Source organism: Geotrypetes seraphini, chromosome 2 (assembly GCF_902459505.1).
Source record: "Geotrypetes seraphini chromosome 2, aGeoSer1.1, whole genome shotgun sequence".
In the NCBI taxonomy this organism is placed as follows: Eukaryota; Metazoa; Chordata; class Amphibia; order Gymnophiona; family Dermophiidae; genus Geotrypetes; species Geotrypetes seraphini.
Genome location: NC_047085.1, coordinates 136,478,171 through 136,502,165, shown reverse-complemented (window position 1 = coordinate 136,502,165; position 23,995 = coordinate 136,478,171). Strand labels below are relative to the sequence as shown.

General features: G+C 43.7%; 1 protein-coding gene across 7 annotated transcripts in view; it reads left to right on the top strand.

Annotated features, from left to right (window-relative positions):
• The window catches only part of TAF4B (TATA-box binding protein associated factor 4b), a 152,872-nt gene that overhangs the window by 88,358 nt on the left and 40,519 nt on the right, over positions 1 to 23,995 (top strand). For all 7 annotated transcript variants that reach the window (XM_033929769.1, XM_033929770.1, XM_033929771.1 and 4 more), the window contains one exon: positions 10,934 to 11,053. In XM_033929769.1, coding sequence (XP_033785660.1) covers positions 10,934 to 11,053 — 120 coding nt within the window. The remainder of the gene's footprint in view (positions 1 to 10,933; positions 11,054 to 23,995) is intronic.

Below are 23,995 nucleotides of genomic sequence, written 5' to 3'. Positions count from 1 at the left end.
AAAGGAAGCTTACGAGCATAATCTTTTCCAGGAGCATGCTCGTTTATCAAAGTGAGTTTCCCCATAGGAAATAATGGAAACTCACTTTGATACGTTCCCACCCCCCCCGATACCAGCGGCACGGCTCTATTCCCCCCCCCTCCATGAGAACCGGCATTGCTCTCCCCGAAGGGCCCCCCCTGCGATCCGGCACCCTCCCCGCAGCGATTCGGTACCACCCGCCGCAATTGGGCACCCCCCCCCCCCCCGCCGCTTCTTACTTTCATCTGGGCACCGGCATGTCCTGTACGTTGGTGCCGGTGCCTGAAGATTGGCCTCCTCTTCTTACTGGGCCTTGAGCATCTGTGCATGCTGAAGGCCTGCAAATTCACGTTCTCTCCGATATCTCCGAGAATCTTGGAGAGAACGTGAACTCGCAGGCCTTGAGCATGCGCAGATGCTCAAAGCCCAGCAAGAAGAGAAGGCCGATCTTCGGGCACCGGCACCAATGCACAGGACATGCTGGTGCTGGTGCCCAGATGACAGTAAGAAGCGGCGGGGGGGGAGGGTGCCGGATCACGGGGGACGCCGCTCGCAAATCGAGGCACGCTCGGTTTTCGAGGTGCCGATTTTGCAAATGTTTTGCTCGTCTTGCAAAACACTCGCAAACCAGTGCACTCGTAAACCGCAAGTTCCTGGCAAAAACCCAAATAGTAGTAGCATTCCATTCCACCGATCCAGGGCAAGCAGTGGCTTCTCCCATGTCTGCCTCAACAGCAGTTTATGGACTTTTCCTTCAGGAACTTGTCCAAATCTTTTTTTTAAACCAGTTACATTAACTGCTGTTACCACATCCTCTGGCAATGCGTTCCAGAGCTTAACTATTCTCCGAGTGAAAAAATATTTCTTCCTATTGGTTGTCACACTGTATGTCAGGTGCAACTCTGGGAAAAACCGAACAGGAAAAGGACCTGGGTGTACTAATTGATAGGACCCTGAGACCATCGGCGCAATGCATGGTGGTGGCGAAGAACGCAAATAGAATGCTAGGCATGATAAAGAAGGGAATCACGAGTAGATGGGAGAAAGTAATAATGCCGCTTTATAGAGCGATGGTCAGACCACACTTGGAATACTGCATCCAACATTGGTCTCCATACCTAAAGAAGGATATAAAACTGCTGGAGAGGGTGCAGAGATGAGCAACAAAGCTAGTGAAAGTTATACAGAACCTAGATTACGAGGAACGACTTAAGAGAATGGGGTTGTTCTCCCTTGGGAAGAGGAGACTGCGAGGGGATCTGATTGAGACTTTCAAAATACTGAAAGGAATCGACAAAATAGAGCAGGAAAAACAGTTATTTACAATGTCCAATGTGACACAGACAAGAGGGCACGGACTGAAGCTGAGGGGGGACAGGTCCAGGACAAATATCAGGAGGTTCTGTTTCATGCAGCGAGTAGTGGACACCTGGAATGCTCTCCTAGAAGAGGTAATTGCGGAATCCACCGTTCTAGGATTTAAAGGTAAGCTAGATGTACATCTCCTTATGAGAAGCATAGAGTGATATGGGGACTAAAACTATGCCAGGGTACTCCGCGTGTGCAGATCGCCTAGGACCTGGCAGGCCCTCCGCGTGTGCAGATCACCTAGGACCTAGGGTCTGATCCGGAGATGGTAATTCTTATGTTCTTATGTATGTAATGTTGTATATATGTATACAAATCTGTATAAAGTGTTTGTAATCTGTAACCCACCTAGAGCTCCACTCTGTGAGGATTCGGCAGGATATAAGACCAGCCAAACAACACCTAAGCAAAGGCAAAAAATGCTACTCATACTACTCGATCTCACAGCGGCATTCGACCTAGTAGATCACGACATCTTACTACAAACATGGGAGGCAATAGGAATCACAGGCGAAGTCTACAATTGGTTTGAAGGATTCCTCCGCTCAAGAGTAAAAGCAAACAATGAACAATCATAATCTTGGAACAACCCTTGCGGTGTCCCCCAAGGCTCCTCGCTATCACCAACACTCTTCAACCTTTTACATGGCCACACTTGGCACATGCTTAGACAAACAAGGTATAACATCATACAGCTACGCAGAAGATATCACCATCCTCCTGCCTTTTGACCAAACCACCCCCAACACAACAAACAAACTACACATTGCACTAGAAACAGTGTCAAAATGGATGAGAGACCACAAATTAAAACTGAATCAAGACAAAACCAAATTCTTACTTCTAGAAAGAAACAAAACCCCAACCATAACAAACCTAGAAATAAACTCCATCACATATCCCTTACAACCCAACCTAAAACTGCTGGGAATAATGATAGACAAAGGCTGCACCATGCAACTTCAAATCAGCAAAACGGTTCAGAAGGCTTTCATAACCATGCACAACTTAAGACAAGCCCAAAAATACTTCAACAACGAACAATTCAAACTCATAGTACAAGCGCTAATCTTAGGACTCCTGGACTACTGTAACATACTTTACCTGTCATGCCCTGCCAACATGCTAAAACAATTACAAACAGTCCAAAATATAGCCCTAAGACTAATATACTCGCTGAAAAAATGTGACCACATTACCTCAGCTTTCCAAGACTCACACTGGTTCCCAGTACAAGCACGCATACAACACAAATTCTACTGCACCCTATTCAAAGCCCTAAATGAAAATGGACCAAGCTCTCTGAAAAACTGCCTAATCTGGGAAAACACATCCAGACCAAGGAGAACTAAAGCACATTTTACCCACCCCCCAATCAAAGGCATTCAAAGCAAAAAAAATATATGACGGTCTACTAGCCACCAGAGCAGCAAAAATAAACCACCACCTCTGACCACGACCACCCAGCTACAAAACATTCAGGAAAGAACGAAAAACCATACTATTCAAGAAATTTGTCAAATGATCTAACCAAACTGTATCGACCATTCCCAGATCCTGACACATACTATAGCTATCAACCTTGTAATCTCCCTGGGAATGCCCAAGCTAATTTGTTGTTGTAAACTGCCTAGAACTGAAAGGTATTGGCGGGATAGAAGACATCAGTGTTAATGTAATGTAATATAGCATAACAGGAGGAAGGAGTGGTCTACTCATTAGAGCTACAGCCTCAGCACCCTGAAGTTGTGGGTTTAAATCCCACGCTGTTTCTTGTGACCCTGGGCAAGTCACTCAGTCCTCCATTGCCCCAGGTGCATTAGATAGATTGTGAGCCCACCGAAACAGATAGGGGAAATGCTTGAGTACCAGATTGTAAACCGCTTAGATAACCTTGCTAGGCAGTATATAAATACCTAATAAAATAAAACATATAACATCTTAGCACCAAAATTGTTCTCTCAGTAATCTGGGCTGTTTGTTTATTGTACCATCTGTTTGCAAACCTTCTGAAAAACTACTAAAGGAGCAGGATAGGACTTTCCCCCACTTTGCTAGAATGCTCTGAGGAAAAAGCAAAGGCTGAGTTCTAGGGGGTTGGATGGAAAACTTATTTTACAAAAGTGATGTATGTGGGAAAGAGGAACCCAAAATATAGCTACATGATGCAAGGTTCCACATTAGAAGTCACTGCCCAGGAAAAGGATCTAGGTGTTATCTTTGATGTTACATTGAAACCCTCTGAAAGCAAATACATATAATATTAGGAATTATTAGGAATGGGAAAAAAAAATGAAAATTTATAATACCATTGAATCGCTCCATGGTATGACTGGACCTTGAATACCATGTGCAATTGTAGTCATCACATCTCAAAAAGAAGTTATAATGGAATTACGGTAGATAAGGTACAGAAAAGGGCAACGAAAATGAGAAAGGGGATGGCATGACTTCCCTATGAAAGACTAAAGTGTTTAGGGCTCTTCAGCTTGGAGAAGAGACAACTCAGGAGAGAAGTGCATTATTAATCATGATTTTAAAAAAAATTAATCGTGTTGCAGTGTCTCCTGTCTCTTCTGCGCTCTACCACTCCCAAATTCTGTCCGCTGAAATATCACACCCCTCCCACTCTAGTACTGGTCTGTCTAAAAGGTGGGTTGTCTGTTGGTCCCCGGTAGTAGCAGCATTGCACATATGCAGCCTGAAGCGTGCTCCAAAGCTTTCTCTCTGATTTGTCTTATTCATGGAGAAATGGAAAGTGATGAAAGAGGAGGTGGGACAGTTCAGAGGGAAAACTTCAGGGCAGGCCACAGGTGTGCAACATTTCCACTGCTGAGGATCAAGAGGCAGACTAGCGGGGGGAGAGGCAGATAAACCTTTTGTATGTGGAGAAAGTATTTAATTTATAGCCACCCAATCATTTTTTTTTGTTTGTTTTTGGGGTGGGATAGTCACAATAAAGCATCAGAAATATAAACACATTAGTATAATACATAACATTAATAAAAACAATCATGTCCAGAATATTGCAAAACTCGAGACTGTAGGAATCTGCAAGATATCATACTTGATTATGAGTCAAATGCTTATGTGAACAATATGGTCTTAAGGTGCCATTTAAACAAGATCAAATCCTTGATCATTTTTAAGTCCTACCCTACCACAGATGAGACAGAACAGAAAAAAAAAATGTATATAATATACTTTTAAAGAAGACACATCAGTAGTGCTTTGCTGGGATGGACGTAATGGTCAAACAGCGTTGTGATTTTGTAACAAAGTTCTAAGAAACTGATTACATGTCTTGCTTTGAACACCATAACCAAGACTTCAGTTGAATTCAGTAGCTCACAGGATGCCAGTGTAATCTTGCAGTATATGACCTCTCTTCATACAACCTATCTGAATATGGACTGCTACATTTAGGGCCAACAGCCAAGTCCATGAAGACTGTTAGCACCATTGTCAGTTAGAATTCAAAAATTATTCAAACGACTTCAAAACATACACACTAGATAGTGTCAAAAGCCACACTCTTATGCAGTAACAAGAAAAAAACCCCCAATGAAACCCTCAATGAAAGTGACTGGAGTTCTACCATATTAGGTTCAACCAAATAGGCTTGAAGCTGATTAAAAACTATGGTTTCAATCAGCTAAACCAAGAATGGTAAACAGGATATAGGTCGATTAATTACCCGGAACAACCTCATTGGAAGAAGATTTCATCATGATTAGCATCATAGAGGCTCTCTTGGGCACCGTTAATCTGCAAAATAAACTTAAAACAAATGTTTGTTTGCCACTGAAAGTTTCTCTGATTTTGTAAGTAGGGTAAAGGGTAAGTGAGAGAGACAAAATACAGAGCACATATATCTTTATAACTGAAATTCTGTCTCTGGGTAGACAAAGAACAGAGTTCGGTTTTTAGCATTTTTAGATAACAAGGCTTCTATGGACTTCTACTAACTACAATAAAATTTATCCTGTCTCTTTCCTTCAGCTCTGTTCAGGGATATAAACACATTTTTTTCTATCAAATACGTCATTCCTCTCTACACATAGGTGTACAGGCTGCTTCTGTTATTACACAGAAAATCCATTTCTCCTTTTTACATTTAACCCCTTGAGTCAATTGCACTAAGGACATATGACCTTGCTACAGAGAGTCATTTATTTTGACCGATAACAGCTACAATTGCATTCCCTAAGCTCTTTACTTAAATGGGTCAGGAGTACAATTTGTATGTGTTGCTACTTACAAACCACCAAATCAGTTACTTGCAAGAACCCATTCCTCTTCCTCAAACTGTCAGAACATATTTCAAAAGAGACTTGGGGGAACTAATATCAAATAAGTATAAATGGTATGAATCTTGCTGGAAGACAAAATCAGCCAATTTTTGACAACTGATAGGAACAGGATCAGATGCCAGACCAGAATCATGAGTAAGGTGTCCAACAGTAATAACTTTTTGGGCTGATTCAAAGATACATGAATTCGTAGACTTCTTTCAAAGCATCAAATTAATCAAATGAATTCCTAATAATTTTTGACTTCTATGATTAAGTTCCTTGTCCATCAGAAGTCATGATTTTTACTCTCTACATTCAGTTTGTTGTACTTCCTTTAGTGGTCATGAGCTCAGAACAGTACCAATGGGCAAACACATTCTTAATCAAATTAACATCTTTCATGAGATATCCTGTTCATGTACAATTTACCTGTAATGTGATCGCTAATAAGAACATAAGAATTGCCATACTAGGACAGACGAAAGGTCCATCAAGCCCAGTATCCTGTTTTTTAACAGTGGCCAACCCAGATCCTTAATCGATACTTAATCTCCTTTACCATCTCTTCTCTCTCTTTCCCTTCCTCCTCTCTCCCCTTTTTTTCTATCCCCTTCCTCTCCCTCTTACCTATCCACCTCCTCTCTCTCCCTCCTCTTTCTTTCCCCTCTTACTTCTCTTTACAATCGCCTTGAGCCTGTATAGGTATGAGCGACGCACAAATAGAAGATTAGATTAGATTAGATCCTAAGTAGTAAAACAGATTTTACTTATGCTGCTTATCCTAGGAATAAGCAGTGGATTTCCCCAAGCCATCTCAATAATGGCCTATGGACTTCTCTTTTAGAAAATTATCCAAACCTTTTTTAAATCCTGCTATACTAACTGATTTCACCACATTTTCTGGCAATGAATTCCAGAGTTTAATTACATGTTGAGCAAAGAAATAGTTTCTCTGATTTGTTTTAAAGCTACTACTTAGTAGCTTCATCACATGCCCCCCTAGTTCTAGTATTTTTGGGAAAGAGTAAACAAGCAATTCACATCTTCCTTTTCCATTCCACTCCGTATTTTATAGACCTCTATCATATCACCCCTGAGATGCCCCTTCTCCAAGCTGAAGGGTCCTAGCTGCTTTAGCCTTTCCTCATAGGGAAGTCGTCCCATTCCTTTTCATTTTCCTTCTCTGTACCTTTTCTAATTCCGCTATATTGTTTTTGAGATACAGGGACCAGAGTTGCACACAGTATTTAAGGTGCAGCCGCACCAAAGAGCAATACAAGGGCATTATAACATTTTCATTTTTGTTTTCCATTCCTTTCCTGATAATTCCTAACATTCTATTTGCTTTCTTAGCCACTGCCACACACTGAGCTGAGCTTTCAACGTATCCTCAACGATGACACCTAGATCCTTTTCCTGAGCAAATACTCCTAACATAGGACCCTGCATCACATAGCTATAATTTGGGTTCCTCTTTCTCAAGTGCATCACTTTGCACTTGCTCACGTTAAACGTCATCTGCCATTTTGATGCCCAGTCTCACAAGGTCCTGTTGCGATTTAACAACGTTGAACAATAGACAATAATCGATATAAATTTACCGTGCCTGACCATTCTTTCCTGACATAAGATTTAGTGCAAAAACAGAAATGTATATAATCTTCTGACTATAGAACCTGAATGTGCATAAGTCTATAAGAAAGCCTTGCTAACAAAAAATGAATCCAGCATGTAGCCTTTCACATGAGTTGTCTTGCACAAACCGAACAAAAACTGATCGTAGATATAACTTCAGTTGCAGAGCATATTTTGATTGCTAACAGATTAATCTACATGTAGTTTGAAATCAAGTTCCACCTTCCCAGCATGTAATACATCTATAAGATGAAATTCCCAGATAAAAAGCCCAGAGGAAGAGACATAAAATATCTCTGTGCAACGTCATTAGCAGTAAGGCTATAATGATAGTCTTTTAAAACATGCCTAATCTTTTTTTCCTTTTGCTGTGGGTCAGATTAACTGAACTGGTTGTAAATTCCTGATTGCCCCAGTGCGTTGACATTTTAAAACTAATTTAATTACATTTTGATAAAAGACCTATAACCTCCACTGTTATAGGAGTGGAAGAGAGACCAAAGATGGCAGTGAGAGAACAGGCAGTATATATTCCTATTGATGGTCAATGATCTTTGCCATAAAACATACAGGGACAAATGTAAAAAATCTGTATATGTATATCCCTGGTTTAAAATGGGTAAGAAGAAACATAAATGTTCAAATATTTCAAAGGAATAAATACACAGGAGGCAGTCCCCTTTTCAGGGCAATAGCAAGCTATGTGTGGGTAGTGTGGCCGTCTAGGGCACAAAGAAGACAGGGGCTCAAAAATTGTATCCTATCCCTTCCCTCCCCTGCTTGATTGTGACACAGTGGGTGGGATAGGAGTTCTAGGGGGGGTGTCAGGGGCACGTTTCCTGCTTAGGACAGTCCTGCCTCTGTCAACTCTAGAATGAGCAGTCAGGGGGTGAGGGTGAAAAGGCACAATATGAGAAAAATCTAAGGAAATATTTCTTAATAGAAAGGGTGTTAGGGTATAGGGAATGGTTTTCTGGTGAAGATGCTAGAGATGAGGATGATTTCAGAGTTCAAAAAAGCATGGAACAACCACCACTACTACTATTTATCATTTCTAAAGCACTGAAAGGCACAGTCTGTCTGAGGGCATGGAAGTGATGGTGTAGTAATGCAGAGTGGGAGGAGAGGATCAGCAAACTGGATGGTATAGTCTTTATTGCTGTGATTTGCTTATGGCTTTTATTCCCCTAATTTCTGGAATGATGTAGTTGGAAAAGACCTTAAAGCTATTTGTCTTGAAGGAGATTATATGAATTCAGAATTGTGCTCTTAGCAACTAGAACAGTGTTTCTTTAGTTCATAGTCTATGCCTTTAATAAACTTCCTCACCCCTAGTCCAGAATGCATCCCAATTTATGTTTGAATGCATTTTTTAGGTTGCCAAATATGTTTACCATGAAAGTTTATCCAGACGTTCGTAGTTGGGTAGATAGATATAGAGTGCATATATTTCTTCATGACATATGTAATTGTCACTACATCACCCCAAACTGAATCACTCTTTATAAAACCCTAGAGCGCGCATGCGCTCTTGAAATTTCGTGATCCCTGCCGCTGTGATTTCTGATCCGTGGCTGCGTTCCATTTTAGAACGTGGAGGCAGGGATCACTATAGCCACTCCCCTCCTCCCGCCCTCACTCACCCAACCGCTGGAGGAAGCGCAGGCAAGCTTGGTCCCAATTGGTGCTGGAGGCGGCTGCCAGGAGGAGGGCTTCATGGAGCGCCGCCACACGCCAACACCTCACAGTCTCCTGAGCCGCGCCCTCGCCACCCCGATTGCTGGCGTTCAGTCTTCATGCTTCCGTGACGCAGGGTAAGGGTAAGGGAGCCGAGTCAGCGGGGGTTGGGCTGGGAGGGAAGAGAAGCGGTCTGCCTCGGGTTTTTCAAGGCCTGGTTTCTTTGGGCAGCAGCAGCTGTTGCCGGCTTCAGGCCTTCCTCTCTGGCAGGTCCTGCCTACTTTCTGTTTCAGGAAGATGACCCGACAGAGAGGAAGACCTGAAGCCGGCAACAGCAATGAATTGTGAATGCTGCTGCTGTTGCCCGATGAAGTTCAAGGAGGAAAGGGAGCAGAGGGGGAGAGAATGGCTTGGAGGGAAGAAGAGATGGCAGGGCATGGAGGGAAGGAGGAATGTATGCCAGACCAAGGGAAAAGGAAGGGGGAAAGGAAGGAGGAGATGCCATATGGAACAGAGAGAGAGAGAGAGGGCGGACACTGGATGGAAAGAAAAGAGAGGGCAGTGAATGGAAGGGGCAAGACAAAGGGTGAACAGTAGATAGAAGGGGTAGAGAGAGGGAGACAGACACTGAATGGAAGTCTGAGGGACAGGGGGAGCAGACGTTGGAAGGCAGTGGGGAAGAGAAAGAAAAAAGGGCACATGCAGGATTGAGGGAAGAGGATAGAGTTAGAAATAAAGATAGACAGACAGGGGGCCAGGGAGAGACAGACAGAAAGAATGACAGACAGACAGCATCCAAGGAGAGAGAGACAAATAAAAAAAACCCCAGACAGACATGTACTCTAGCACCCGTTAATGTAACGGGCTTAAACACTAGTGTGAGGAAATAATCTGTTTGTCTCATTCAATACGGTCTGTAAAGACTGATTCTAAGCTGATTTAGTGGTAGTGTCAAGTGTAGCTGTTTTAGCTTTAGTTGCTTGACCTGTTTGACCCAGACTACAACGGAATGATTTTTGTCTAGTTAAATCCTTTGATTCCTGGATGTCCAACCTGTTTTGGAGGGTGATTCAGTCCTGACTTTTGCCACATTTAGTCATATATTTCTAAATGCTATTTTTTAAAAAATTATCTGTTATTTCCCAGTACAAATAAGTGCCCAAAATTCTGAATCCTATTTCAGCCTTTTTACAGTTAATACAAAGATTGATAAACCAATAAAACTCATACCATATAATTACACAGCAGTGTCTCGAGCTGCACGGGTAAAGTGCAATGTTTATAAACACTCATTTTATATGCAGTTCTAACAGTTGGGCAGCTTTAATAAATCATATTTGCATTGGTTTGAGAATGGAAAGTCCCTTTTATATGTTTGGTGAATAAGTGTGTAATTCACATATTTTCTATGGTATCCATAGACTTGTTTGCAAACCAAAATGATATGTTAACACGGCTCCTGGCCAGTAAGGAAGAAAGGTTTGGACAATTTCCTGGAGGAAAAGTCCATAGTCTGTTATTGAGACAGACATGGGGGAAGCCACTGCTTCCCCTGGACCAGTAGCATGGAATGGTGCTACTATTTGGGTTTTTATCAGGTACCAGTGACCTGGATTGGTCACCGTGAGGATGGTCTACTGGGCTTAAATGGACCATTGGCTTGACCTAGTAAGGTTATTCTTATGTTCTATGTTCTTATTTTCTAAATGGCCAACAGAAAAATAATACAATTTTGAGTAGCTATTGCATAATATTTTAAAAACATAATGATGGGCGTCTGGTAACCCATTCTACCCACTGCTATAATGTATTGATGGGCCCATTAATATTCAAGTAAATAAGCAGACATGTAATCTGTTGCTGTACTGAGAATGTATGTATGTATAGCATTACTGACAGTTGCATCATTTAACTCCTGTTCTTTTCTTATAAACTAGATGCAGCAGATAGAGCTAGCACAGATTCAGTACAGAGATGCCAATCTCGCAGCTTTGGCTGCCATTGGGCCAAGGAGGAAAAGGTCACTAGATTCCCTAAGCATGCCATCTGGCTGTGAGGTAAAAAAACAAGTTAAACAATCACAATGCAGTCCCATTGTTCTTTCTGCTCTTCTTCATGGTGTCTCTCTTCCATGCCTTTCCTTTATATCTTTGGCTTCCCATCCATTTCCGAATACAATTAAGACTCCTCTTACTGACCTACAAATGCACTCACTCAGCTGCCCCTCACTATTGCTCTTCGCTTATCTCCCCCTGTGTTCCCCCCCCGTAAGTCCCCCTTCCCCGTAAGCTCCACTCAGCTGGTAAGTCCCTCCTATTTGTACTCTTCTCTTCAACTGCCAACTCCAGACTCTGTCCCTTCTCCTAATCTATATATCATATCTGTCCAAGTTAGATTGTAAGCTCTTTGAGCAGGGACCATCTATAAATGTCAAAATGTACAGCCTTTCAGCACTATATAAGTGATGATTAGTAGTAATAGTATATCTGTATTCTGTACCTTATAAGAAATATTTACCAAAAAATATATATTTTTAAAGACCTAGAAGAGTATTGTGCATCATACTTATATCTCTACTGTAGCTTTCGTTCATGCGCTATAAGGCATATGGCACAATATACCTACTATTGCATATCATTTCTATAGAAATATATAGCACTGTACACAAAGGCCCAGATTCTCAAACTGATGCCAATTTTTTAGGCGACGGTAAGTGACCAGGCTCAGAAAAAAATGCCATTTAAGCAGCGTATTTAACTGAGTTTCAAGGTGCTTACCGGCACCTAAAAATCATCACCAAAATCACGCCTCTGTAGGTGCTTTAGGCCGTTGAACACCATTGTGGGCATGGCTAACACCGGAAGTGGCATTAGGCGGCCTAAAGTGTCCATGAAGGTGCAATTCGCATCACAGGTAGGTGCCAGAAATGTAGGCCAGGGGAACCCTGGCCTACATTTCCAGCGCCTGCCTTTGCCAGGAGCGCAATTCTGTACCTGGCTCCGTCACATGACTGGTATGTGATCAGCAGCCGCTTTTAAGGCAGCCACCGACAACAGCGCCGGTTCAGAATCCATGCCATAATACTTAAGGGACAGTCCCTGCTTGACAGAGCTTACAATCTACTCAAGACAGATAAAAACCAATGTAAATTTATTGGATTAGGTGTTTTGACCCAGCAGTTTCTTCCTCTTCAGTCAAAGCTAAGATTGAGATCCTGCACCATGAGCTTCTATTCACAACTACTCTGGGATTTTTTCCCCTGTTAGATTTCCTTCCAACTCCCTTATCCCATTCACTGTATGACAGTTATCTGTCAGGACTCCTCCTGGAATTTTGCAGTAAGGGATCATTAGGTGTCATCATCAGTGGCGTAAGGGGGGAAGTCCACCCTGGGTGCCATCTTGGTGAGGGTGCAGGCACCTGTCTCCTCTCTACCCCCCCCCCCCCCCGGCTCTCTCACTGCTGCTTCCCTTCCCCATACCTCTGTAATGTTCCTGGCACAAGCAGCAGCAACCCCCAACCTGCTATCGCCTGCATCGGCTCTTCCTCTGACATCACTTCCTGGACCAGTGCCTAGGCAGTGATGTCAGAGGAAGAGCCAACACTGGCTCGACAGCAGGTTGGGGGTTGCTGCTTGTGCCAGGAACGTTACAGAGGTACGGGGAAGGGAAGCGGCATGAGCGCTGCAGGAGGAGGCAGGTAAGGAACATGTGGAGGTGGAGAAGAGGGTGAGGAGGGGGCGCCTCTCACCCTCACTATGCCACTGATCATCATTGCACAGTGACTGGGACAACGTTTCTCCGGGGGCTGCGAGTGCTGTCTCTATACCAGTGATCCCCAACTCTATCCTGGAGGACCACCAACCAGTCAGGTTTTCAGGATAGCCCTAATGAATATGCATGAAAGAGATTTGCATGTAATGAAGATGATAGGAGTGCAGTTCTGCCCCATGTATATTCATTAGGGCTAGCCTGAAAACCCGACTGGCTGGTGGTCCTCCAGGACTGGGTCGGTGAAAACTGTTCTATACCATCCATAGCCTGTTCTGTCCTAATGATTGGGACATCTAACCCAGGAATTGAACTCAACTGAATTGTTGAGAAGGATTCAGGATGGAAGGGAAAAAAATAGCCTCTTGATCCTCCAAGTATTTTGAGGCTCTGCTGGTTGCTACCCTCAGCTGCCTTCAAATCTTTAATCTGACCCAGTAAAGATAACAAACACCCCTTTGAAGTAAACTCGTAACTTAATTTACTGTTCCCAAGCTACAGAGGAAAATAACTTTATTTAACTAAAAGTAACTTTCTTCTCCTTTAGGGTATGCAGCATTATGAAATGGTGATTTATGCACTTGTAGAAGCATCTCAGTGCCATCGGCTTTAGAGATGAATATTATTAAAAAAAAATTTAAAATAAGAATGTTGCCTAGTGTAGACTTTTCCTAGTCAGGGGTCTGTTTACTAAGCTATATTATTTTTGTATTAGGTGTTCAGTGTAGCTTTTAATACTTGCTAATACTGTGGCAAAGCGAGACAACCCCGAAGGAGCCCACTGGACCAACACTTGGGGCTCCTTTTACTAAGTTGTGCTAGCGGTTTTAGCACGCACTTAGCGCGCAGTACAATGCTGCGTGCACTAGACGCTAACGCCTCCATAGAGCTGGCGTTAGTTTTTCCGCGTAGTGCGGGGGTTAGTGCACGCTAATCTTCAGCGTGCGCTAAAAACGCTACCACAGCTTAGTAAAAGGAGCCCTTGGTTTCCAATCAAGGACACACATCCCATGCTAGCCCAATGGGCTCCTGTGGGGATTGTCTCTCCTGTTGATTGTTACAGTTGTTCAAATCTTGACATGTCTGAGTAAGTGGAACTAATATTTCAGCCATCGTGTTGTGATTTTCTGTAGTTTGTCTTTATATAGTGGATTCTAAAACGTGGGTTTGACGTGGGTGGTTTCCTCAGGAAGGCAGGAGATTTCTGTGTCAAACTGATGCAGGAGAATCTGTTTGTCACATATCTGAACTTTGGTATTAAAGACCATTGGCCACAATTTTAAATTCTGGTGAGAAATGAGGCAGGAAAATAATTGGAACAGTTCTGACACTGTTGAAGGGAGAAATTTCTGTAGGTCATATTCTGATGTATGTCCTCAGCATCAGTCCTTCTTAAACTAAATTTCTTTTGAGTGAGTGGTTGCTACACTTTGTTTAAAAATGATCCCTTTGTTTCCGGTGAAGTTTTTTGGATGTCTTGCTATCTCTTTCCTTGTTGACCACCAACAATCTTTCTCCAAAAATGTTGTCCTTAAATCTAATCATATGACCAGTTGCCTTGAGCCAGTTGATATAGTGTATCTAGATTTTCAGAAAGCTTCTGATAAAGTTCCTCATGAAAGGCTCCTGAGAAAATTAAAGAGTCATGGGATAGGTGGCAAAGTTCAGTTGTGGATTAGGAATTGGTTATCGGATAGAAAACAGAGGGTAGTGTTAAATGGTCATTTTTCTCAATGGAGAAGAATAAATAGTGGAGTGCTGCAGGGATCTGTACTGGGACCAGTACTATTTAACTTATTTATAAATGATCTGGAAATTGGAACGACGAGTGAGGTGATTAAATTTGCAAATAGCACTAAACTGTTCAAAGTTCTTAAAACACATGCAGATTGTGAAAAATTGCAGGCACGAGCTTAGGAAATTGGAAGACTGGGCGTATAAATGGCAGATGAAATTTAATGTGGACATATGCAAAGTGATGCACATTGGGAAGAATAACCCAAATAACAGTTACCGGATGCTAGGGTCCACCTTGGGGGATAGCGCCCAAGAAAAGGATATGGGTGTCATTGTAGACAATACGATGAAACCTTCCGCCCAATGTGCATCGGCAGCCAAAAAAGCAGACAAGATACTAGAAATTATTAAAAAAGGGATGGTTAACAAGATTAAGAATTTTATAATGCCTCACCTAGAATATTGTGTTCAGTTCTGGTATCCTTATCTTAAGAAAGATGTAGCAGTAGTTGAAAAGGTTCAAAGAAGAGCGACCAAGATGATAAAGGGTATGGAACTCCTCTCATATGAGGAAAGACTAAAACAGTTAGGGCTCTTCAGTTTGGAAAAGAGATGGTTGAGGGGAGATATGATGGAAGTCTACAAAATTACAAAGACTAGGGGACACTAGATGAAGTTACAGGGAAATGCATTTAAAACCAATAGGAGGAAATATTTTTTCACTCAAAGAATAGTTAAGCTATGGAACACATTGCCAGAGGTTGTGGTAAGAGTGGATAGCATAGCTGGTTTTAAGAAGGGTTTGGACAATTTCCTGGAGAAAAAGTCCATAGTCTCTTATTGAGAAAGAGAAGGGGCAAGCCACTGCTTGCCCTGGATCTGTAGCATGGAATGTTGCTACTCTTTGGGTTTTGGCCAGGTATTAGTGACCTGGCCACTGTGAGAATGGGCTACTGGGCTTGATGGACCTTTGGTCTGACCCAGTAAGGCTATTCTTATGGGTTTGCTGGGGTTGCAGGACCTGTGATTGGGAGGGGGGGGGGATGCTGCTGCACCCACGATCGTGGTGGGCTATTGCTGCACCTGTGAAAGGGGGAAGGGGTTGCTTGGGCTGCTAGACCCATGAGTGAGTGGGGTACTGACTGGCTGGCTCCAGAGCTGGTGCTGAAGAGAAGGGAGACAGATGCTGGAGGTCCATCATGCCCAGATGGGCCGCTGCGTGAGCGGACTGCTGGGCATGATGGACCTCTGGTCTGATCCAGCAGAGGCACTGCTTATGTTTTATGGTCTGGGGATTGGTGGGGAAGGGAATGAGGTGCTGGGCCCATGTTATGGTTGTGGTGGTGGGGGGGGGGGACTGGAGCTGAAGGGAAGGGAGAGGTGCCAGACCCACACCTGGGTTTCTGAAGAGAATTGTTGACCCATGGGAAGGGAGAGAGATGCAGGACCTGCATGACAGAGGAGAAACAAAGGAAGGGAAAGAGAAAATCTGAACCAAGAGAATGAAGGAAGAGTGAGTGAAATATTGAACATAGCAGAGGGAGGGAGGAAAGAGAGAGGGTGAGACACATTGGTGTAAGGAAGTAAGAGAGGGGAGAATTTGGACACAGGGAGATATACAAAAAAAGGGGAGATGGTGGGCATGGGTAGGAGCATAGGAATAGGGATAAAAAGGGGAATGCTGCATGGGTGTGGTATATGGACACAGAGGAGTAATGCCAGACATGAAATGGTATATGTACACTGAAAGAAGATGGCTAGATATGGGGGGAGAATAAGAATGTAGAAGGAAGATGTTGGATTTAAAGGGGATAAGGGATATAGAGGAGAGATACTGAACACAGGGGGGAGGATATCATAGAATGGTGAGATGATGAAGGCAGGGAGATAGGCACAGGAAAAATACTAGAAAGGGGCATATAGGAGACATAGAGAAGGGAGATGCTGAACATGGGGAATAATACTTACACAGAGATAGAAGATGGATGGTGTGCATGGAGAAAGAAGAAATATCAAATGGTCAGGAGACCCTGCCAAGTGAGTTAAGAGAAGATAGCAAACAGACACCAGAGCCTGAGGCCAACATCTTTTGAAGAGTAAAATGACAAGACAACAAAAAGTAGGAAAAAAAATTTTAATCTTCTATTTTGCGATCCCCAGAAATTTTAATATACTGAATTTATATACAGTCATGTGTAAAAATTAGGAGTCCTGGAGTGATCGAGTCAAAGCCCTGATCTTAATTCCATTGAGATGCTGTGGGGTGATTTGAAATAGCTGTACATGCAAGAAACCCCTCAAACATCTCACAGCTAAAAGAATTCTGCATTGACAAGTGGGCCAAACTGTCCTCAGACCGATGTCAGAGACTGGTAGATGGTTACAAGAAACATCTCGCTGCAGTTATTTCAGCCAAAGGGGGTAACACTAGCTATTAGGGTGTAGGGTGTCCTAATTTATTCTTCAGCCATATTTAGCAAGATGTACATTCCAAATTTAACATTTTCTATTCACAAAATAGAAAATAATTTTTTTCTACCTTATTGTTGTCTGGTCATTTTATTTTTTAAATCATATTAGTCCCAGTCTCTGGTTTCTGCTTCCTTCTGTCTTCTCTTAACTCACTTGCCTAGGTCCTCCTGTTTTATCTGCCATTTCTTCTCTCTCTATGTCTGCCATCCATCTTCCATCTGTCCATATAGTTCCATGTTCAAAATCTCCCATGTTCATATTGCTACATCCATCATCGCCCCTCTGTGTCCCTTTTACTCCCCTTATTCAGCATCTCCCTTCTGTGCTCCTATTCTCCCTCATGTCTAGTATCTTCTTTCTGTGTCTAGCATTGCCTCTCTATTCCTATATTCCCCCTCTCCATATCAGGTATTGATTTATGAGGATGACATATGGAAACAGAAGAGCATCTCCTCTTTGCATCCCAGTACCTATACTCCCACATCATTCCCATCATTGCTCCTCTGATTCTATATACCACGCTATGTCCAGCTGTTTCCTCTATCCTTCCCCCACACTAATGTGTCCCTCCTCCTTTCTGACCCAACCAAACCAACTTTTTTCACTCTCTTCCTTCTACCATCTAGTACTTTATCCCACTGTGGGTTCAACATTTGACCCCCTTCTTCCTTCAACCCATGGTCTGGTACCTGTCTCCTTTTCCTCCAGCCCTCCTCCCCCACGACAGATCTGGCATCTCTCTCTCTTCCCTCCAACACCTACTCTGCAAGTCCAGCCCTTCTTCCAGCCTTCTCCCTGCCAGGTCTAGCACCTCTCTCCTTTCCTTCCAGCTCTTCCCTTACAGGTCTAGCACCTCTCTCCTCTCCTTCTAGCCTCCTCCCTTCCAGGTCTAGCACCTCTCTTCTTTCCTTCCAGCCTCCTCCCTTACAGATCTAGCACCTCTCTCCTCTCCTTCCAGCCCCCTCCTCTACAGGTCCAGCATCTCGCCTGTCCCTCTAGCCGCCTTCTCTGTAGATCCAGCACCTCTCTCCTTTCCCTCCAGCCCTCCATACCTCCCCTGAAGGTCTGATACCTCTCTCCTTTCCGTCTAGCCCTTTCTACAGGTCCAGCACCTCTCTTTCTTTTCTCTCCAGCCCTCCAGTACCTCTCTCCTTTCTCTCAATCCTCCTCCTCTGCAGGTCCAGCACCTCTTCCACCAGCCCTCCTCTCCCCACCTCTTTCCCTTCGACCTCCAGCCCCCACAATGCAGGTCTGGACACCACTTCTCTCTAACTTCTAGCACCCCCCTGCACATATGCACCTCTCTCCCAGTCCTCTCCTTCCAGCTGCCTCCTCCTCTACAGGTCCACAACACTTCTTCTCCCCCCCCCCCAACCTTCCCTTCCCTCAACCCCCTTCATGGTGTTTTAAACATTACCCTGATCCTGAGCCTTCCATCTGCCATATCGTGCCCTGATGATGCAAATTCCTTTTTACTTGTTTAAAAGCAGACTGAAAACCCACCTTTTTGATATAGCTTTTAATCCATAACCCTACTCCCAATTGCCTACCAAACCAGCCAGCTGATTAACTGTTTCCCTTAACTGTATCCATGACATCCTGTTTATCTGCCTTGTCTGTTTAGATTGTAAGCTCTTTCGAGCAGGGACTGTCTTCTTCTTTGTGACTGTACAGCGCTGTATACATCTGATAGGGCTATAGAAATAATTAGTAGTAGTAATAATAACACAGCAGAGGGAAGGTCTGTATGAATTGCTGCCAGCAAGGTAAAGTTTAAAGCACTGTGGTGAGGGTTGAGGGAGAGAAAGAGAACACAGATGCCAGACCTGCAATGGGGAGGTGGGTTGAGTCAGCGAGTCACATTTTCAATGCAATTAATGTGTTAAAATTATAATGAGCATTAATAATTTTAAAACGTTAATCGCATTAAAAATGCAGCCCTAGTATATATATATTCAGAACTTCTAGTTAGACAACTGATAATTTTGATAGGCGTTTTCATTTCGCTTCCTTTTTCCATAGGAGTAAAGCAGAGCTCCATTAGTACGAGATCATTTCTGCTCCAAATAACAGCACATTTCTCTAGTTCTTTAAACGTGTGCCAAGTCAGTAGAAAAAGGCCTGGTGCCTTCTGTGGATTCTATGGGTCTGGTGCTAGGCCAAGGAATTAATGAAAAGCTGTATAATTGGAGAAAAAAACTTAACTGGTATTGACATCCTGTAAGCCATCCAAACAAAACCTCTGCAGTATATACTTGTATAATCTGGTTTATGTAAATTCAGAAAATCAAGATGTTTCAGTGGCTGTTTCTGTGGTTATATTGTGAGTATGTTGATACCTTTTTTAGGGTCAATCTGATGGTCCTGTTGTACTCCTGTCTTCATGGATCTCTTAGCAGTGTTAAAGGTACTGCGTTATAGTCTGCAGCCAGTGGCAATGGCTATCCCCATTTGCTGTAAACCATCAGTGCCCAAAATACCTCCAACGCTCTTTTCCAGCAAGATTATGGGGGCAGGGAATTGCTGATGGAGGAGAGAGACCAATAAACCCTACGGCACTTTGCAAGATTAGACAGACATTATTTAGAGACCACCAAAATGCAGAAAATATACGAGTAAAGATGTATCAGATATTTATTTATTCAATTTTTGATACTGTTCTCCCAAGAGAGCTCAGAACGGTTTACATGAATTTATTAAAGTACTCAAGCAGTATTCCCTGTCTGTCCCGGTGGGCTTATAGACTATCTAATGTAGCTGAGGCAATGGGGGAGCAGGTGACTTGCCCAGGGTCATATGGAGCAGCGTGAGCATGCACCCACAACTTCAGGGTGCTGAGGCTGCAGCTCCAACCATGGTACTTCTTTCTCAGACATAGGGCTAGATTCGCTAAATGGACCTACCGATCCGATCCGGGTCCAATCCAGGTCCGGGGAACTGATTCATGATGCGTCCTCATGCAAATGAGGACGATCGGAATCACGCCCCCAACCGACTGCAGGGATCGCTGAATAGCGATTGTGATGCATGCGCAGACCATCTGTAGATGGTTTATGCATGCTTACAGAGCAGCGACCTTTTTTTTTTTTTTAACTTTTTCTACTTCTCTTTTTCTTCACAAGCCCATGATTTTAACCCGCTTTAAACTCGCAGGTTAAAACCATGGGCTCACAATGCGGGGAAGGTCAGGAGAGTTGGGGCGGCGAGGGGAGGAGATTCAAGGTGGCAGGAGAGATGTGGGGCGAGAGCAGGACGGCAAGTCGGGGCGGCAGGAGAGATTCAGAGGGAGAGAAGGGCGGCGAGTCGAGGCAGAGAGCAGGGCGGCAAGAGGAGAGTCAGGGCAGGAGAGCAGGAGAATCCAGTCAGAAAGCAGTGAGCGACTGGTCCCTAGCAGTTGCTTATTTTGTTGATCGGCCAACCCAGTTGGTGTTCCAGATTTGTTTAGTGAATCGCTGCCTGCCTACATTTGAATGCCGTTCCCCCACATTTGCATGCGTGGATCGGAACGGAGGATGATCGGGACAGAGGTTAGTTAATCAGTTCGGAGGAAGATTGGGTCGCAAAGGGGTCGCTAAGTAGTCGGGACTTGATCGGTGCACTTAGTGAATCTAGCCCAATGGCAAACATTGACAGAGATGGCAAAACATAGCTAACAAAGCGTGGTAAAACATAATATGATAAAACATGATATGGTGAATATATATGGTGAATATACAAACATGTGAGTGATAAGAAAATAGAATATAAAGATAAGTACAGTAATATCATTTTCACTGTATTTGCAGTTCAGACCAACTAATACATCAGCTGTTAGTACTCTAGTGGCCATTAGGTGTACCCTGTATAGGGAGCAAATTAAGTGCTGTTCAGCAGCTTTCACAAGATGGCACAGCTGGACTGAAAATGAGTTTCTTTGTCATAGCCTTTCATTGTCACAAAAAAAACAACAACGAATGAAGAAAAAGACTCTCTGTGGTTTATAAAAGGGCTTTATGATGCTTTATGTGAAAAACAATGAAGGAAGTGTTTCATATGTCCAGGTGAGTTTATAATGATCATCACATGATATGGGTTGATATAAGAGCCAAAACAGAAAGCAGACACAAAAAAACTCAAAGCTTAGAAAAAATGGAAGGACAGTGATCCAAGCTGAAAGGAGCTATAAATATGGCAACAGAAAAAGCATTCAAGAAACACAGAAGAACCCAACACGCAGAACATAGAAAAGATTACTGGGTAAAACTCAAAGAAGCGAAGAGGGAATTTTGGCTGGCAAAAGCAGAGGCAAAAACAAAATGGCTAAAGATATAAAGAGTGGTAATAAAGACTTTTTACTCCAGATTTGTTGGAGAAACGAGTAAGGATATAAACAGAATTGTAGGACTGAAAGATGCTGAAGATCCCATTGTGTGTGGAGAGATGAGCAAAAAGCAGACCTGCTAAACAAATACTGCTGTCCTGTATTTATAGAAGAACGTTCTGGAGAAGGATTGTGATTGGCTGCCAAGGATATGTATAGTAATGGAGTAGGTATTGCACCATTCACAGATGAAAGTGGACAAAGCCATGGGGCAAAATAGGATCTATCCTATCCCAGCATATTGAGGAAACTCAGAGAAATCCTAGCAGAATCCCTTAAGGATTTATTTATTCATTCAGTTTTCTATACTGTTATCCCAGGGGAGCTCAGAACAGTTTACATTAATTTATTCAGGTAGTTAAGCATTTTTTCCTGTCTGTCCTGGTAGGCTCACAATCTTTTTAATGTACTTGGGGCAATGGGGAGATTTAAGTGACTTGCCTAGGGTCACAAAGAGCAGCGTGTATTTGAAGCCACAACCTCAGGGTGCTGAGACTGTAGCTATAACCACTGCACCACACTCTCCCCCTTAGATCCTTGGAGACAGGAAAAGTCCCACAGGATTGGAGACGAGTGAATATGGTTCCATTTCACAAAAGCAGGGACAGGGAAGAATTGGGAAACCAGAAGCAGGTAAGCCTCACTTCGGTGGTTGGAAACGAATGGAGCCATTATTCAAAGAAAGGATAGTGAACATAAGAACATAAGCAATGCCTCCGCCGGGTCAGACCATAGGTCCATCCTGTCCAGCAGTCCGCTCCCGCGGCGGCCCAAACAGGTCACAACCTGTCTGAATCACCAGAAGGGGCCCCCTTGCCACCTTGGTTTCCCATTGAGTCCTATCTTCCCATCGAAGTCCTAACCCTCCGGTCTTGCACATGCATGACCTGGTTGGGTTTCTATACTTATTACCTGGTTAACTTTCTATACCTGTGTTACATCCCAGCACCTCTCTCAGTATCCCACGATCCCTTTATCCCTCAGGAATCTGTCCAATCCCTGTTTGAATCCTTGTACCGTACTCTGCCTGATCACTTCCTCCGGTAGCTCATTCCAAGTGTCCACGACTCTTTGTGTGAAAAAAAACTTCCTTGCATTTGTTTTGAACCTATCTCCCTTCAGTTTCTCCGAATGCCCCCTCGTACCTGTCGACCCCTTCAGCCTGAAGAATCTGTCCCTATCCACCCTCTCTATGCCCCTCATGATCTTGAAGGTCTCTATCATATCTCCCCTGAGCCTCCTTTTTTCCAGAGAGAAGAGCCCCAGCCTATCCAACCTCTCGGCGTATGGGCAGTGTTCCAGCCCTCTTACCAGTTTCGTTGCTTTCCTTTGGACTCTCTCAAGTACCGCCATGTCCTTCTTGAGGTACGGCGACCAATATTGAACGCAGTATTCCAGATGTGGACGCACCATCGCTCGATACAATGGCATGATGACTTCCCGCGTCCTGGTTGTTATGCCCCTCTTTATGATGCCCAGCATCCTGTTGGCTTTTTTCGATGCTGCTGCGCACTGTGCAGATGGCTTCAGTGATGCATCCACCAGCACACCCAAGTCTCTCTCAAGACTGCTGTCTCCCAACAATGCCCCCCCCCCAATTTGTAGTTGAACAACAGGTTCTTTTTCCCTATATGCATGACCTTGCATTTTTCCACGTTAAAGCACATTTGCCATTTGTTTGCCCAGTCTTCCAGCTTGCCCAGGTCCCTTTGCAGGTCCTCACACTCCTCCCTGGACCTAACTCTGCCGCACAGTTTGGTATCGTCTGCAAATTTTATAACCTCGCACTTTGCCTCCTTTTCCAGGTCATTGATAAATATGTTGAAGAGTAACGGCCCCAGCACTGATCCCTGTGGCACACCGCTCGTGACTCCCCGCCAGTCAGAATATTGTCCCTTTACTCCGACCCTCTGCAGTCTACCCGAAAACCAGTGCTCGATCCATCTGTGCACATCCCCTCCCACCCCGTGGTTCCACAGCTTCCTAAGCAGCCTTTCATGTGGCACCTTGTCGAAAGCCTTTTGAAAATCGAGGTAAATGATGTCTATAGGTTCCCCATTGTCCACCCGACTGCTTATTCCCTCAAAGAAGTACAGAAGGTTCGTTAAGCATGACCTTCCCTTACAGAATCCATGCTAGCTTGTTCTCAGTAGGCCATATCTCTCGATGTGCTCGCAAATACCGTCCTTGATCATAGCTTCCACCATCTTCCCTATAATTGAAGTCAGGCTCACCGGCCTGTAGTTCCCGGGGTCACCCCTCGATCCCTTTTTGAAGATAGGTGTGACATTCACCAATTTCCAGTCCTCTGGTACCTCTCCAGTTTTCAAGGATAGGTTGCAAACATGTTGGATTGTGCCAGCTATTTCTTGTCTTAGTTCTTTCAGAACCCTTGGGTGGATCCCGTCCGGGCCCGGCGATTTGCAACTTTGCAATTTGAACTTTGCAATTTGCAATTTGAACTTCCTAGAATCCAATGAGTTGCAAGATCTGAGGCAACATGGTTTTACCACTGGAAAATCCTGACAAACAAATCTGGTTAATTTCTTTGTTGACCAGAGAAGTAGATGAAGGACAAGTTCCAGTTGTAATCCACAGGAGCCTCATAATAAGCTGATCAGGCTGACGTTAAGACCCAAAGTGGTGAAATGGTTTGGAAA